Genomic DNA, 13,912 nt, shown 5'->3' with positions numbered 1-13,912 from the left:
GACTAAAATTTAGGCACAATAACCGAGAAAAAGAGTCAGTTGGACTTTAGTAAATGAGGGCCATTGTGTGTGTATGTTCCAGCATCACTTCCAAACAGCTAAAGATATTAACATGAAACTTGGCACACATGTTACTTATATGTCAACAACAAACATAGGATAGGTCATTTAACCCTTACTCACCCCCATTTGCCAGGGGCGGGGTTTTTGTTTAAAGTCCCATACAAGACTATGGGAAATATATGTTACTGCATAACTTCCAAACGGCTGGAGATATTTCAATAATACTTGGTCACATGTTACTTATATGTCCACTTAAAATATAGGATAGTTATCTTAACCCTTAACTACCCCCATTTGTGAGGGTCAGGGTTTTTGTTTAAAGTCCCATGCAAATCAATGGGAAATGTATGTTCCCACATAACTTCTGTATGGCTGGAGATATTTCAATACCTGGTACACATATTACGGGTCGGGATAGGAGGACGGGATAGGGGGACGAGATAGGAGGTCGAGATAGGAGGACAGGATAGGAGGTCAGGATAGCAGGTCGGGATAGGAGGTCGAGATAGGAGGACAGGAAAGAAGGACAGGAAAGGAGGTCGGGATAGGAGGTCGAGATAGGAGGTCGGGATAGAAGGTCGGGATATGAGGTCGGGATAGGAGGTCTGGATAGGAGGTCGGGATATGAGGACGGGATAGGAGGTCGGGTTAGGAGGTTGAGATATGAGGACGGGATAGGAGGTCAGGATGGGAGGTCGGGATAGGAGGTCAGGATGGGAGGTCGGGATAGGAGGACAGGATAGGAGGTCGGGATAGGAGGTCGGGATAGGAGCTGGAGATAGAAGGTCGAGATAGGAGGTTGGGATAGGAGGTCGGGATACGAGGTCGAGATAGGAGGTCGAGATAGGAGGACGGGATATGAGGTCGGGATAGGAGGTCGGGATAGGAGGTCGAGATATGAGGACGGGATAGGTCGGGATAGGAGGTCGAGATATGAGGTTGGGATAGGAGGTCAGGATAGGAGGTCGGGATATGAAGACGGGATAGGAGGTTGAGATAGGAGGACAGGATAGGAGGTCAGGATAGGAGGTTGAGATAGGAGGTCAACATAGGAGGACGGAATAGGAGGTTGAGATAGGAGGTCAGGATAGGAGGACAGGATATGAGGAAGGGATAGGAGGTCGGGATAGGAGGTCGAGATAGGAGGACGGGATAGGAGGACGGGATAGGAGGACGGGATAGGCGGTCGGCATATGAGAACGGGATAGGTCGGGTTAGGAGGTCGGGATAGGAGGTCAACATAGGAGAACAGAATAGGAGGCCGAGATAGGAGGTCAAGATAGGAGGACGGGATAGGAGGTCGGGAGAGGAGGTCGGGATAGGAGGTCGAGATAGGAGGAAGGGATATGAGGAAGGCATAGGAGGTCGGGATAGGAGGTCGGGATAGGAGGACAGGATATGAGGAAGGGATAGGAGGTCGGAATAGGAGGTCGGGATAGGAGGTTGAGATAGGAGGACGGGATATGAGGACAGGATAGGAGGACGGGATAGGAGGTCGGGAGAGGAGGTCAGGATAGGAGGTCAGGATAGGAGGTCAGGATAGGAGGTCGAGATAGGAGGACGGGATATGAGGAAGGCATAGGAGGTCGGGATAGGAGGAAAGGATATGAGGAAGGGATAGGAGGTCAGAATAGGAGGTTGGGATAGGAGGTTGAGATAGGAGGACGGGATATGAGGACAGGATAGGCGGAGGGGATAGGAGGTCGGGATAGGAAGACGGGATAGAAGGTCGAGATAGGAAGTCGAGATAGGAGGTCGAGATAGGACGGGATAGGTGATTGGGATAGGAGGTCGAGATAGGAGGTTGAGATAGGAGGATGGGATAGGAGGTTGAGATAGGAGGACGGGATAGGAGTATGGGATAGGAGTATGGGATAGGAGGTCGAGATAGGAGGGCGGGATAGGAGGACGGGATAGGAAGTCGAGATAGGAGGACGGGATACGAGGTCGGGATATGGGGTTGGGATATGACAACAATAGGACGGGATATGAAGTCAAAAGCTTCCTCCTTTGTATATTTTCCTCCCCAACAAGGATTAGGAAAGAAAACCCAGGCAACGCCAGGTACTCAGCTAGTATATGTATATTACAGCTTGAGATCTTGTTTCTTACCCTTGTGATTAGTTTCCTGTTCACCATGTCATGCTTCCAGGGCATAACGTAACGTTTGGGGATTGTTGGATGTCTCCTGGAGAACTCAGAAACATGTGAATGAGCAAGTCTGCAGAAAAATACATTATGGATTTGATAGGGAGCACATAAAATCAGAACCAACAATTTAGATTTCTTTTAACTGACTATAGATGTGCTAATCCCTATATTTACCATTTTAGGGGCAATGGGTGCAGTCACACATTGCAGCTGCTGCATGAAGACAACACCATCACATAAATGTACTGTAAGACCTGCCTTTAAATTTTGCTAAATTCCTGGCGAAATAACATTGAACTCAATAGGGCTCTGAATTTCGTGAGAATTCTGTTTTGAGCACACAGAATTGAGCAGAATAGCAAAATTTCCGCTGTGTGAACATAGCCCTAAAAAAATGACAAAACGGTGGTGTTTTTTCAGCCAAAAAACGCTGTGGCCAGATGTTAGCTGCAAGTCAATAGAAAAACACTTTGCATTTTTCAGTTTGGCATTTTTTAATCCTTTTGGTGTTTCTAAGCTCCTTGGCAGTTTTTCAAAATTGCAGCATGTTGAGCCTATGGTGTTTTTTTCACTAAAGTCGTGGCTTTTTTCTCCCGTAGAGGTCTATGGGAGTAAAAAAACACCAAGAAAAATGCCATGTGGGTTTTAATTTTGGCATTTTTGCAAGTAGTTTTTATTCTTTTTTGGACTTTAGCGATCCAAAAAAGGGATGGAGATAATATGAAGTTCGTAGGGTACCATTTAAAAAAAAAAAAAAAAAAAAAAAGATATATTGGGGATAGAAAAATATTGTATTTAACCCCTTAAGGACGCAGGGTTTTTCCGTTTTTGCATTTTTATTTTTTCCTCATCCCCCTCTAAAAATCATAATGCTTTCAATTTTGCACATAAAATTCCATATTATGGCTTATTTTTTGCGCCACCAATTCTACTTTACAGTGACATTAGTCAATTTACCCAAAAAATCCGCGGCAAAACAGAAAAAAAATTCATTGTGCGACAAAATTGAGGAAAAATTTCATTTTGTAACTTTTGGGGGCTTCCGTTTCTACGCAGTGCATTTTTGGGTAAAAATAACACCTTATCTTTATTCTGTAGGTCCATACAGTTAAATTGATACCCTACTTATATAGGTTGGATATTGTCGTACTTCTGGAAAAAATCATAACTACATGCAGGAAAAGTTATATGTTAAAAATTCTCATATTCTAACCCCTATAACTTTTTTATTTTTCCGTTTATGGGCCGGTATGAGGACTCATTTTTTGCGCCGTGTTCTGAAGTTTTTATCGGTACCATTTTTGTATTGATCGGACTTTTTGATCACTTTTTAATGATATAAAAAGTGACCGAAAATACGCTATTTTGCACGTACGCCATTGACCGTGCGATTTAATTAATAATATATTTTTATAGCTCGGACATATCCGCACGTGGCGATACCACAAATGTTTATTTTAATTTACACAGTTCTTTTTTTTTTTTTTTTTTTTTTATGGGAAAAGGGGGGTGATTCAAACTTTTATTAGGGAAGGTTAAATGACCTTTGTTAACTTTTTTTTCCACTCTTTTTTTTGCAGTGTTATAGCTCCCATAGGGACCTATAACACTGCACACACTGATCTCTTATGCTGATCCCTGCAAAGCCATAGCCTATTCTTTTAATTACAAAAAATATATTATTTTTTAGTTTAAATGGCCCCTTTGTACATTTTTATTATTGTCGGCTACATTTTTAGATCCCTGCCCACCCTCATAAATTGGTCCATGTTTAAGAATTAATAAAAATTTCATTATAAAAAATATAAATTTCGTTAAATACATTTTTTTTTACCCCTATTGCATCATTTTTTTTTTTTTTTTGGTACCCAACAAATTATGAAAAAAGGGGCCAAAAATGCAATTTCCACTCAAAGGCAAAAATGCCAGAACGCAGATAAATGCTGTTGGTTTTTTTTCTGGCATTTTTTGGGGCAAAAAAAAAACAAGTGGAAACTTAGCCTAAGGGCCCATTCACATTGTAGAATTTCCTCACAAATTTCCTCTACTTCTGCATGTAAAAACCATGGCACACAAGTAATTTAAAGGGGTATTCCAGGATTTTATTTTATTTGACTATGCTACAGGGGCTGTAAAGTTAGTGTAGTTCATAAAATAGTGTCTGTACCTGTGTGTGATGGCTGGTCACACAATTCTTATGTGATCTTTGCCCTGATGTTTATTTTTAACAGCACACAAAATGTTGTCTGCAGGTTGCAATGCGGCCCAAGACATTACATCACTATTCAGGTGTAGAAAGGAGCCTTTCAACTTCAATGGGTGGAGCGACTGCTGGGTTGGAAGATCATTCTCCACATCGATGCAGGGAATTATCCCAGGTGTGCTTCAATGTGTGGGGAGGCTGTTATGTGGGAGGAAAAAAGTGACCTCATAGTTACAAACAAGGGATCCTGGGACTTGTAGTTGGAGGAAGGGGAACTCCAACAGAAAATAGCCATTTCAAAACAAGATAGCAGCAATGTTATAGTGGACTCACAACATAGCCATTTAGCCCAAAGACATGCAAGGATCCTTCCTGAGCATGTCCTTTACTGTCTGGCAAGTAAGTACTAAAATCACCTTATGGTGGATAACCCCTTTAAAGCAGATTCATGCTGAATTTCCATGTGGAAAGTCTGCCTGGAATCATTGCAGAGTAAAAGCCCCATTGATGTCTATAGAAGTTCCTGATAAGGATTATTGATATGTCAATCCTTAAAGTAGAAAATATTTCCTCATCAGGGTCATCTATTAACATCAATGAGGCTTCGATTCCATGAATCTGCTTTAAATGACTTATGTGCCCTGGTTTTTGTATAGAGAAGTAGAGGAAATTCAGTAAGGAAATTCTGAAGTGTGCATTAGAGCTCTTAGAGAAAATGTTGTAGCTATGCAAATAATAATTTCTATTCTTCATTGCTGTACTTGTATTTTCCAGCAAAGATAATTACGTCCTATGACCATAATGTTTGAGCAATTATTTAACAATAGTCTTTTACAGGTTTTAGTATTTTTAGCCAATTTAGGGTGTTCTAAATTGTTCACATTATCTTCATCAGTAATCACACAAATTATAATGTCACATACTGTATTATGAAACCTATTTCACATATCGCAGTAATACTGTAGCATATACTGCAATCCGAGATGGCCAAATGATAGCCATCCAATGTATTCATAACATATTAACATATACAACAAATACTGTTAATATTTGCCTGATGTTGGATCATAAATGAGTAGCATTCGTCTATGTGAAATTTACAGGGGTACTCCGTCACTAAGACATCACGCCCCCTCCATAGGCTTGCATTGAGGGGGCGGAGCGTGACGTGACATGGGGGCAGAGCCGTGACGTCACTACGCTCCGTCCCTGTGGTTGCTAGTAATCAGACCCGGAGCGAGCACGCTCCGGAGGATGATTCTAAGGGGGTGCGGCATGGAAGATCACGGGGGTCCCCCGCGGTCAGGATCTTATCCTCTATCCTTTGGATAGGGGATAAGAGGTCTTTGCGCCGGAGTACCCCTTTAACATGGATTTATATAGATCTAAAAAGAATATTGAATTATTTCAAAAGCTTCAAATTAAGACGTGCAAAGAAAAAAAAAAGAGAGAATAATAATGTAAAACATGTCCATTTACCCTTTAATGTCAGTGATGGTGGCGACTGAGACCATGACTCCAGGATTCTGCATGTGTTCTCTGGGTTCCTTTAAATCACTCAGATCTTCTTGTTTTAGTGGCTTTGGACTGCAGATCATGTTTTCGTGTAGATTTCTATACTCTTGTCTGTCTACAGTATCACATCACTTGCAATAATCTGACATCGCCTGTATAGAATTCTATTTGGGGGCCTCTTCACCCTGTTCTTTTGTTCCAGTATTATTCACTATATTGATAGATTGTTACAATTCTCCTAGAACTAAGGTCAATTCTACATAGGTGCCTATGCCCTAGTAATATAAAACAGTGTGGTCTGAGTATCTTCGGCTTCTTCTTCCCAGTTGTCTCTGATCCTGCCTCTACTTAGTTACCATTGTTGTGATCAACAATACTGTTTTCCATGTACAAGTATTCACCTGCATGGTGAGGCCTGCGTGTTTCTGAGGTATCACATTTCCATTCTTTCATCTGCTCTTCAGCTCTTTTCATCTTTTGTATATAGAGATGTCACAAACATTAGTCAATAGTAAACTTTGGAATTTAAGTACGGTATATTGCTGCTCCCCTACAACAAAATATATCGGAAAGGTGAGGGGTGCAGATCAGTACACTGACTGTATAATGTGTATGGGTATAAGGCAAAGTACCAGTATTATTTCATATACAAAAGCTGTGGTTTGTGGTATGCTGAAAAAACAAGACAATTAAAAACAGCATTGTTTATACATTTTAACATAATTTGGCATCTATAGTTGCATCATCTTAATGTAGTAAAAACAAATTGTTCAGCAGTTATAGTGTCCATGTCATTTAACACAACTTTTGACATTTCACAACTTTCAGACACGGCAAAAGTTTTGATCTGTAGAGTCTAAGGGGGAGATTTATCAAAACCTGTCCAGAAGAAAAGTTGCTGTTACGCCGAGCGCTCCGGGTCCCCGCTCCTCCCCGGAGCGCTCGCTTCACTCTCCCCGCGGCAGCGCTCCGGTCACGTCCTCTGACCCGGGGCGCTGCGATTCCGCTGCCAGCCGGGATGCGATTCGCGATGCGGGTAGCGCCCGCTCGCGATGCGCACCCCGGCTCCCCTACCTGACTCGCTCTCCGTCTGTTCTGTCCCGGCGCGCGCGGCCCCGCTCCCTAGGGCGCGCGCGCGCCGGGTCTCTGCGATTTAAAGGGCCACTGCGCCGCTGATTGGCGCAGTGGTCCCAATTAGTGTGTTCACCTGTGCACTTCCCTATATCACCTCACTTCCCCTGCACTCCCTTGCCGGATCTTGTTGCCTTAGTGCCAGTGAAAGCGTTCCTTGTGTGTTCCTTGCCAGTGTTTCCAGACCTTCTGCCGTTGCCCCTGACTACGATCCTTGCTGCCTGCCCCGACCTTCTGCTACGTCCGACCTTGCTTTTGCCTACTCCCTTGTACCGCGCCTATCTTCAGCAGCCAGAGAGGTGAGCCGTTGCTAGTGGATACGACCTGGTCACTACCGCCGCAGCAAGACCATCCCGCTTTGCGGCGGGCTCTGGTGAAAACCAGTAGTGGCTTAGAACCGGTCCACTAGCACGGTCCACGCCAATCCCTCTCTGGCACAGAGGATCCACTACCTGCCAGCCGGCATCGTGACAGTAGATCCGGCCATGGATCCCGCTGAAGTTCCTCTGCCAGTTGTCGCTGACCTCACCACGGTGGTCGCCCAGCAGTCACAACAGATAGCGCAACAAGGCCAACAGCTGTCTCAACTGACCGTTATGCTACAACAGTTACTACCACAGCTTCAGCAGTCATCTCCTCCGCCAGCTCCTGCACCTCCTCCGCAGCGAGTGGCCGCTCCTGGGATACGCTTATCCTTGCCGGATAAATTTGATGGGGACTCTAAGTTTTGCCGTGGCTTTCTTTCCCAATGTTCCCTGCATCTGGAGATGATGTCGGACCTGTTTCCCACTGAAAGGTCTAAGGTGGCTTTCGTAGTCAGCCTTCTGTCCGGAAAAGCCCTGTCATGGGCCACACCGCTCTGGGACCGCAATGACCCCGTCACTGCCTCTGTACACTCCTTCTTCTCGGAAATCCGAAGTGTCTTTGAGGAACCTGCCCGAGCCTCTTCTGCTGAGACTGCCCTGTTGAACCTGGTCCAGGGTAATTCTTCCGTTGGCGAGTATGCCGTACAATTCCGTACTCTTGCTTCAGAATTGTCCTGGAATAATGAGGCCCTCTGCGCGACCTTCAAAAAAGGCCTATCCAGCAACATTAAAGATGTTCTGGCCGCACGAGAAATTCCTGCTAATCTACATGAACTTATTCACCTAGCCACTCGCATTGACATGCGTTTTTCCGAAAGGCGTCAGGAACTCCGCCAAGATATGGACTCTGTTCGCACGAGGCGTTTCTTCTCCTCGGCTCCTCTCTCCTCTGGTCCCCTGCAATCTGTTCCTGTGCCTCCCGCCGTGGAGGCTATGCAGGTCGACCGGTCTCGCCTGACACCTCAAGAGAGGACACGACGCCGTATGGAGAACCTCTGCCTGTACTGTGCTAGTACCGAACACTTCCTGAGAGATTGTCCTATCCGTCCTCCCCGCCTGGAAAGACGTACGCTGACTCCGCACAAAAGTGAGACAGTCCTTGATGTCTACTCTGCTTCTCCACGTCTTACTGTGCCTGTGCGGATGTCTGCCTCTGCCTTCTCCTTCTCTACAGTGGCCTTCTTGGACTCTGGATCTGCAGGAAATTTTATTTTGGCCTCTCTCGTCAACAGGTTCAACATCCCGGTGACCAGTCTCGCCAGACCCCTCTACATCAATTGTGTAAATAATGAAAGATTGGACTGTACCATACGTTTCCGCACGGAGCCCCTTCTTATGAGCATCGGATCTCATCATGAGAGGATTGAACTTTTGGTCCTCCCCAATTGCACCTCGGAAATTCTCCTTGGACTTCCCTGGCTTCAACTTCATTCCCCTACCCTGGATTGGTCCACTGGGGAGATCAAGAGTTGGGGGTCCTCTTGTTCCAAGAACTGTCTAAAACCGGTTCCCAGTAACCCTTGCCGTAACTCTGTGGTTCCTCCAGTAACCGGTCTCCCTAAGGCCTATATGGACTTCGCGGATGTTTTCTGCAAAAAACAAGCTGAGACTCTACCTCCTCACAGGCCTTATGATTGCCCTATCGACCTCCTCCCGGGCACTACTCCACCCCGGGGCAGAATTTATCCTCTCTCTGCCCCAGAGACTCTTGCCATGTCCGAATACGTCCAGGAGAATCTAAAAAAGGGCTTTATCCGTAAATCCTCCTCTCCTGCCGGAGCCGGATTTTTCTTTGTGTCCAAAAAAGATGGCTCCCTACGTCCTTGCATTGACTACCGCGGTCTTAATAAAATCACGGTTAAGAACCGCTACCCCTTACCCCTCATCTCTGAACTCTTTGATCGCCTCCAAGGTGCCCACATCTTCACTAAATTGGACTTAAGAGGCGCCTATAACCTCATCCGCATCAGAGAGGGGGACGAGTGGAAAACGGCATTTAACACCAGAGATGGTCACTTTGAGTATCTGGTCATGCCCTTTGGACTGTGCAACGCCCCTGCCGTCTTCCAAGACTTTGTCAATGAAATTTTTCGTGATCTGTTATACTCCTGTGTTGTTGTATATCTGGACGATATCCTAATTTTTTCTGCCAATCTAGAAGAACACCGCCAGCATGTCCGTATGGTTCTTCAGAGACTTCGTGACAACCAACTCTATGCCAAAATTGAGAAATGTCTGTTTGAATGCCAATCTCTTCCTTTTCTAGGATATTTGGTCTCTGGCCAGGGACTACAGATGGATCCAGACAAACTCTCTGCCGTCTTAGATTGGCCACGCCCCTCCGGACTCCGTGCTATCCAACGCTTTTTGGGGTTCGCCAATTATTACAGGCAATTTATTCCACATTTTTCTACCATTGTGGCTCCTATCGTGGCTTTAACCAAAAAAAATGCTGATCCCAAGTCCTGGCCTCCTCAAGCAGAAGACGCCTTTAAACGACTCAAGTCTGCCTTTTCTTCGGCTCCCGTCCTCTCCAGACCTGACCCTTCCAAACCCTTCCTATTGGAGGTTGATGCCTCCTCAGTGGGAGCTGGAGCTGTTCTTCTACAAAAAAATTCTTCCGGGCATGCTGTCACTTGTGGTTTTTTCTCTAGGACCTTCTCTCCAGCGGAGAGGAACTACTCCATCGGGGATCGAGAGCTTCTAGCCATTAAATTAGCACTTGAGGAATGGAGGCATCTATTGGAGGGATCAAGTTCTCCTGTTATTATCTACACCGACCACAAGAACCTCTCCTACCTCCAGTCTGCCCAACGGCTGAATCCTCGCCAGGCCCGGTGGTCTCTGTTCTTTGCCCGATTTAATTTTGAGATTCACTTTCGTCCTGCCGATAAGAACATTAGGGCCGATGCTCTCTCTCGTTCCTCGGATGCCTCAGAAGTTGAACTCTCTCCGCAACACATCATTCCACCTGACTGCCTGATCTCCACTTCTCCTGCCTCCATCAGGCAGACTCCTCCAGGAAAGACCTTTGTTTCTCCTCGCCAACGCCTCGGAATCCTCAAATGGGGTCACTCCTCCCATCTCGCAGGTCATGCGGGTATCAAGAAATCTGTGCAACTCATCTCCCGCTTCTATTGGTGGCCGACTCTGGAGACGGATGTTGTGGACTTTGTGCGAGCCTGCACTATCTGTGCCCGGGATAAGACTCCTCGCCAGAAGCCCGCTGGTTTTCTTCATCCTCTGCCTGTCCCCGAACAGCCTTGGTCTCTGATTGGTATGGATTTTATTACTGATTTACCCCCTTCCCGTGGCAACACTGTTATTTGGGTGGTCGTTGATCGATTCTCCAAAATGGCACATTTCATCCCTCTTCCTGGTCTTCCTTCTGCGCCTCAGTTGGCTAAACAATTTTTTGTACACATTTTTCGTCTTCACAGGTTGCCTACGCAGATTGTCTCGGATAGAGGCGTCCAATTCGTGTCTAAATTCTGGAGGGCTCTCTGTAAACAACTCAAGATTAAATTAAATTTTTCTTCTGCATATCATCCCCAGTCCAATGGACAAGTAGAAAGGATTAACCAGATCTTGGGTGATTATTTGCGACATTTTGTTTCCTCCCGCCAGGATGACTGGGCAGATCTCCTCCCATGGGCCGAATTCTCGTATAACTTCAGGGTCTCTGAGTCTTCCTCCAAATCCCCATTTTTCGTGGTGTACGGCCGTCACCCTCTTCCCCCCCTCCCTACTCCCTTGCCCTCTGGTCTGCCCGCTGTGGATGAAATTTCTCGTGACCTTTCCATCATATGGAGAGAGACCCAAAATTCTCTCTTACAGGCTTCATCACGCATGAAGAAGTTCGCGGATAAGAAAAGAAGAGCTCCCCCCGTTTTTTCCCCTGGAGACAAGGTATGGCTCTCCGCTAAATATGTCCGCTTCCGTGTCCCTAGCTACAAGTTGGGACCACGCTATCTTGGTCCTTTCAAAATTTTGTGTCAAATTAATCCTGTCTCTTATAAACTTCTTCTTCCTCCCTCTCTTCGTATCCCTAATGCCTTTCACGTCTCTCTTCTCAAACCACTCATCCTCAACCGTTTTTCTCCCAAATCTGTTCCTCCCACTCCTGTTTCCGGCTCCTCGGACATCTTCTCGGTCAAAGAAATTTTAGCTGCCAAAAAGGTCAGAGGGAAAAATTTTTTTTTAGTGGACTGGGAGGGTTGTGGTCCTGAAGAGAGATCCTGGGAACCTGAGGACAACATCCTAGACAAAAGTCTGCTCCTCAGGTTCTCAGGCTCTAAGAAGAGGGGGAGACCCAAGGGGGGGGGTACTGTTACGCCGAGCGCTCCGGGTCCCCGCTCCTCCCCGGAGCGCTCGCTTCACTCTCCCCGCGGCAGCGCTCCGGTCACGTCCTCTGACCCGGGGCGCTGCGATTCCGCTGCCAGCCGGGATGCGATTCGCGATGCGGGTAGCGCCCGCTCGCGATGCGCACCCCGGCTCCCCTACCTGACTCGCTCTCCGTCTGTTCTGTCCCGGCGCGCGCGGCCCCGCTCCCTAGGGCGCGCGCGCGCCGGGTCTCTGCGATTTAAAGGGCCACTGCGCCGCTGATTGGCGCAGTGGTCCCAATTAGTGTGTTCACCTGTGCACTTCCCTATATCACCTCACTTCCCCTGCACTCCCTTGCCGGATCTTGTTGCCTTAGTGCCAGTGAAAGCGTTCCTTGTGTGTTCCTTGCCAGTGTTTCCAGACCTTCTGCCGTTGCCCCTGACTACGATCCTTGCTGCCTGCCCCGACCTTCTGCTACGTCCGACCTTGCTTTTGCCTACTCCCTTGTACCGCGCCTATCTTCAGCAGCCAGAGAGGTGAGCCGTTGCTAGTGGATACGACCTGGTCACTACCGCCGCAGCAAGACCATCCCGCTTTGCGGCGGGCTCTGGTGAAAACCAGTAGTGGCTTAGAACCGGTCCACTAGCACGGTCCACGCCAATCCCTCTCTGGCACAGAGGATCCACTACCTGCCAGCCGGCATCGTGACAGTTGCCCACAGCAACCAATCAGATCGCTTCTTTCATTTTTAACAAGGCCTCTGCAAAATGAAAGACGTGATCTGATTGGTTGCTATGGACAACTGGACAACTTTTCCTCTGGACGGGTTTTGATAAATCTCCCCCCTAGTGTTCAGATTCCCACCGATCATTAGAAGGAGCTGGGAGAGCTGTATTTTTTTCTACTGAGGATTTCAGGGTCATATCTATTTTCCATGGCAAACACACTGATCAGCCATCATTTTAAAAGCTCTCATGTCAAAAGAATATCATTTCTTACTATATGACAATGGCACCAGTCAAGGGCAGGGATATATAAGGCAGGAGGTGAAGAGTCAGTTGTATTGGAAGTGGGAGAAATGAGCAAGCAGTAAATATCTGAGCCGCTCTATAGGAGTAGTCCAAGGAACTGAATTTTTCAGACACTCACCCCTTATCCACAGGATATTTGATAAGTGTCTGATCGCAGGGGGTCTGACCACTGGCACCCCCACAATCTTCTCTATGCTACTTTTACATCCTTGCAGCAGAGCAGGCCCTATCATTCTGGATGCAAGTGACGGCCAGCTCAACCAATCACCGGCCGCAGATTTTGTGGGGTGTTATCAGTATACGGTGATTAGTACCTATCAAAGGTGGCTCATCTCATGTAAGGTTTTCTTCGCTTTATTAAAAAGTGAACAGGGACAGGGAATGGGAGCACAAGGATAAAAAAAAAACACATACCCACCCCTTCTAATTCCCAGTCCAGCACTGCTGCCAGAGTGTGTGGCTGAAGTATCTCTATCACATCCCTGTACAAGCTGCTGTCAATTAGTGTTGTTCACGAATATTCGAAATTCGAATTTTAATTGCGAATATCGCATATTCGTGAATATTGCCAATATAGCACTATATATTCGCAATTACGAATATTCGCTTTTTTTTTTTTTTCTTTGTTCACAGTACACATCACAGTGATGTCTGGTGTACGCCCCCCCGCACCTGAGAGCTTTGGCTCTCGCTCCCCACACCTCCAGCTATTGACTTGCCGTCTGCCGTAGGGACACTTGGAATAAAGCATCGTTTGGCAAATATTTCTCAGTGGGTGAGTGGCGCTTTTTTCAAGTCTTCTGCTTTTCATGTTTTACACAATGATCACTGCATCCCTCTCTGCTCTTCGCATATGCGCATATTCGTGAATATTGAGCCCTCCCTTCTTTAATGGTATAGGGAACTAATGGGCTAGTGCAGTGGTCTCCAATCTGCAGACCTCCAGATGTTGCAAAACCACAACTCCCAGCATGCCCGGACAGCCGTTGGCTGTCCGTGCATGCTGGAGTTGTAGTTTTGCAACATCTGGAGGCCCGCAGGTTGGAGACCACTGCACTAGCCCATTAGTTCCCTATATCATTAAAGAAGGGAGAGTTCAATATTCGCGAATATGCACATATATTTTCGCA

General features: G+C 46.5%; 1 protein-coding gene across 5 annotated transcripts in view; it reads right to left on the bottom strand.

Annotated features, from left to right (window-relative positions):
- SPMIP10 (sperm microtubule inner protein 10) overlaps nt 1–13,912 on the bottom strand; it is a 33,290-nt gene that overhangs the window by 1,569 nt on the left and 17,809 nt on the right. For 3 of the 5 annotated variants that reach the window (XM_056537313.1, XM_056537316.1, XM_056537314.1), the window contains 2 exons: nt 5,897–6,482; nt 2,176–2,284 (listed from right to left, as the gene is read on the bottom strand). In XM_056537313.1, the coding sequence (XP_056393288.1) occupies nt 2,176–2,284; nt 5,897–6,015 (228 nt within the window). In that variant the 5' untranslated portion in view covers nt 6,016–6,482. The remainder of the gene's footprint in view (nt 1–2,175; nt 2,285–5,896; nt 6,483–13,912) is intronic. The other 2 variants (XM_056537315.1, XM_056537318.1) reach the window with 1 other exon arrangement.

This window comes from Hyla sarda, chromosome 1, assembly GCF_029499605.1.
Source record: "Hyla sarda isolate aHylSar1 chromosome 1, aHylSar1.hap1, whole genome shotgun sequence".
NCBI classification, from domain to species: domain Eukaryota; kingdom Metazoa; phylum Chordata; class Amphibia; order Anura; family Hylidae; genus Hyla; species Hyla sarda.
This window is presented reverse-complemented; position numbering and strand designations above follow the sequence as displayed.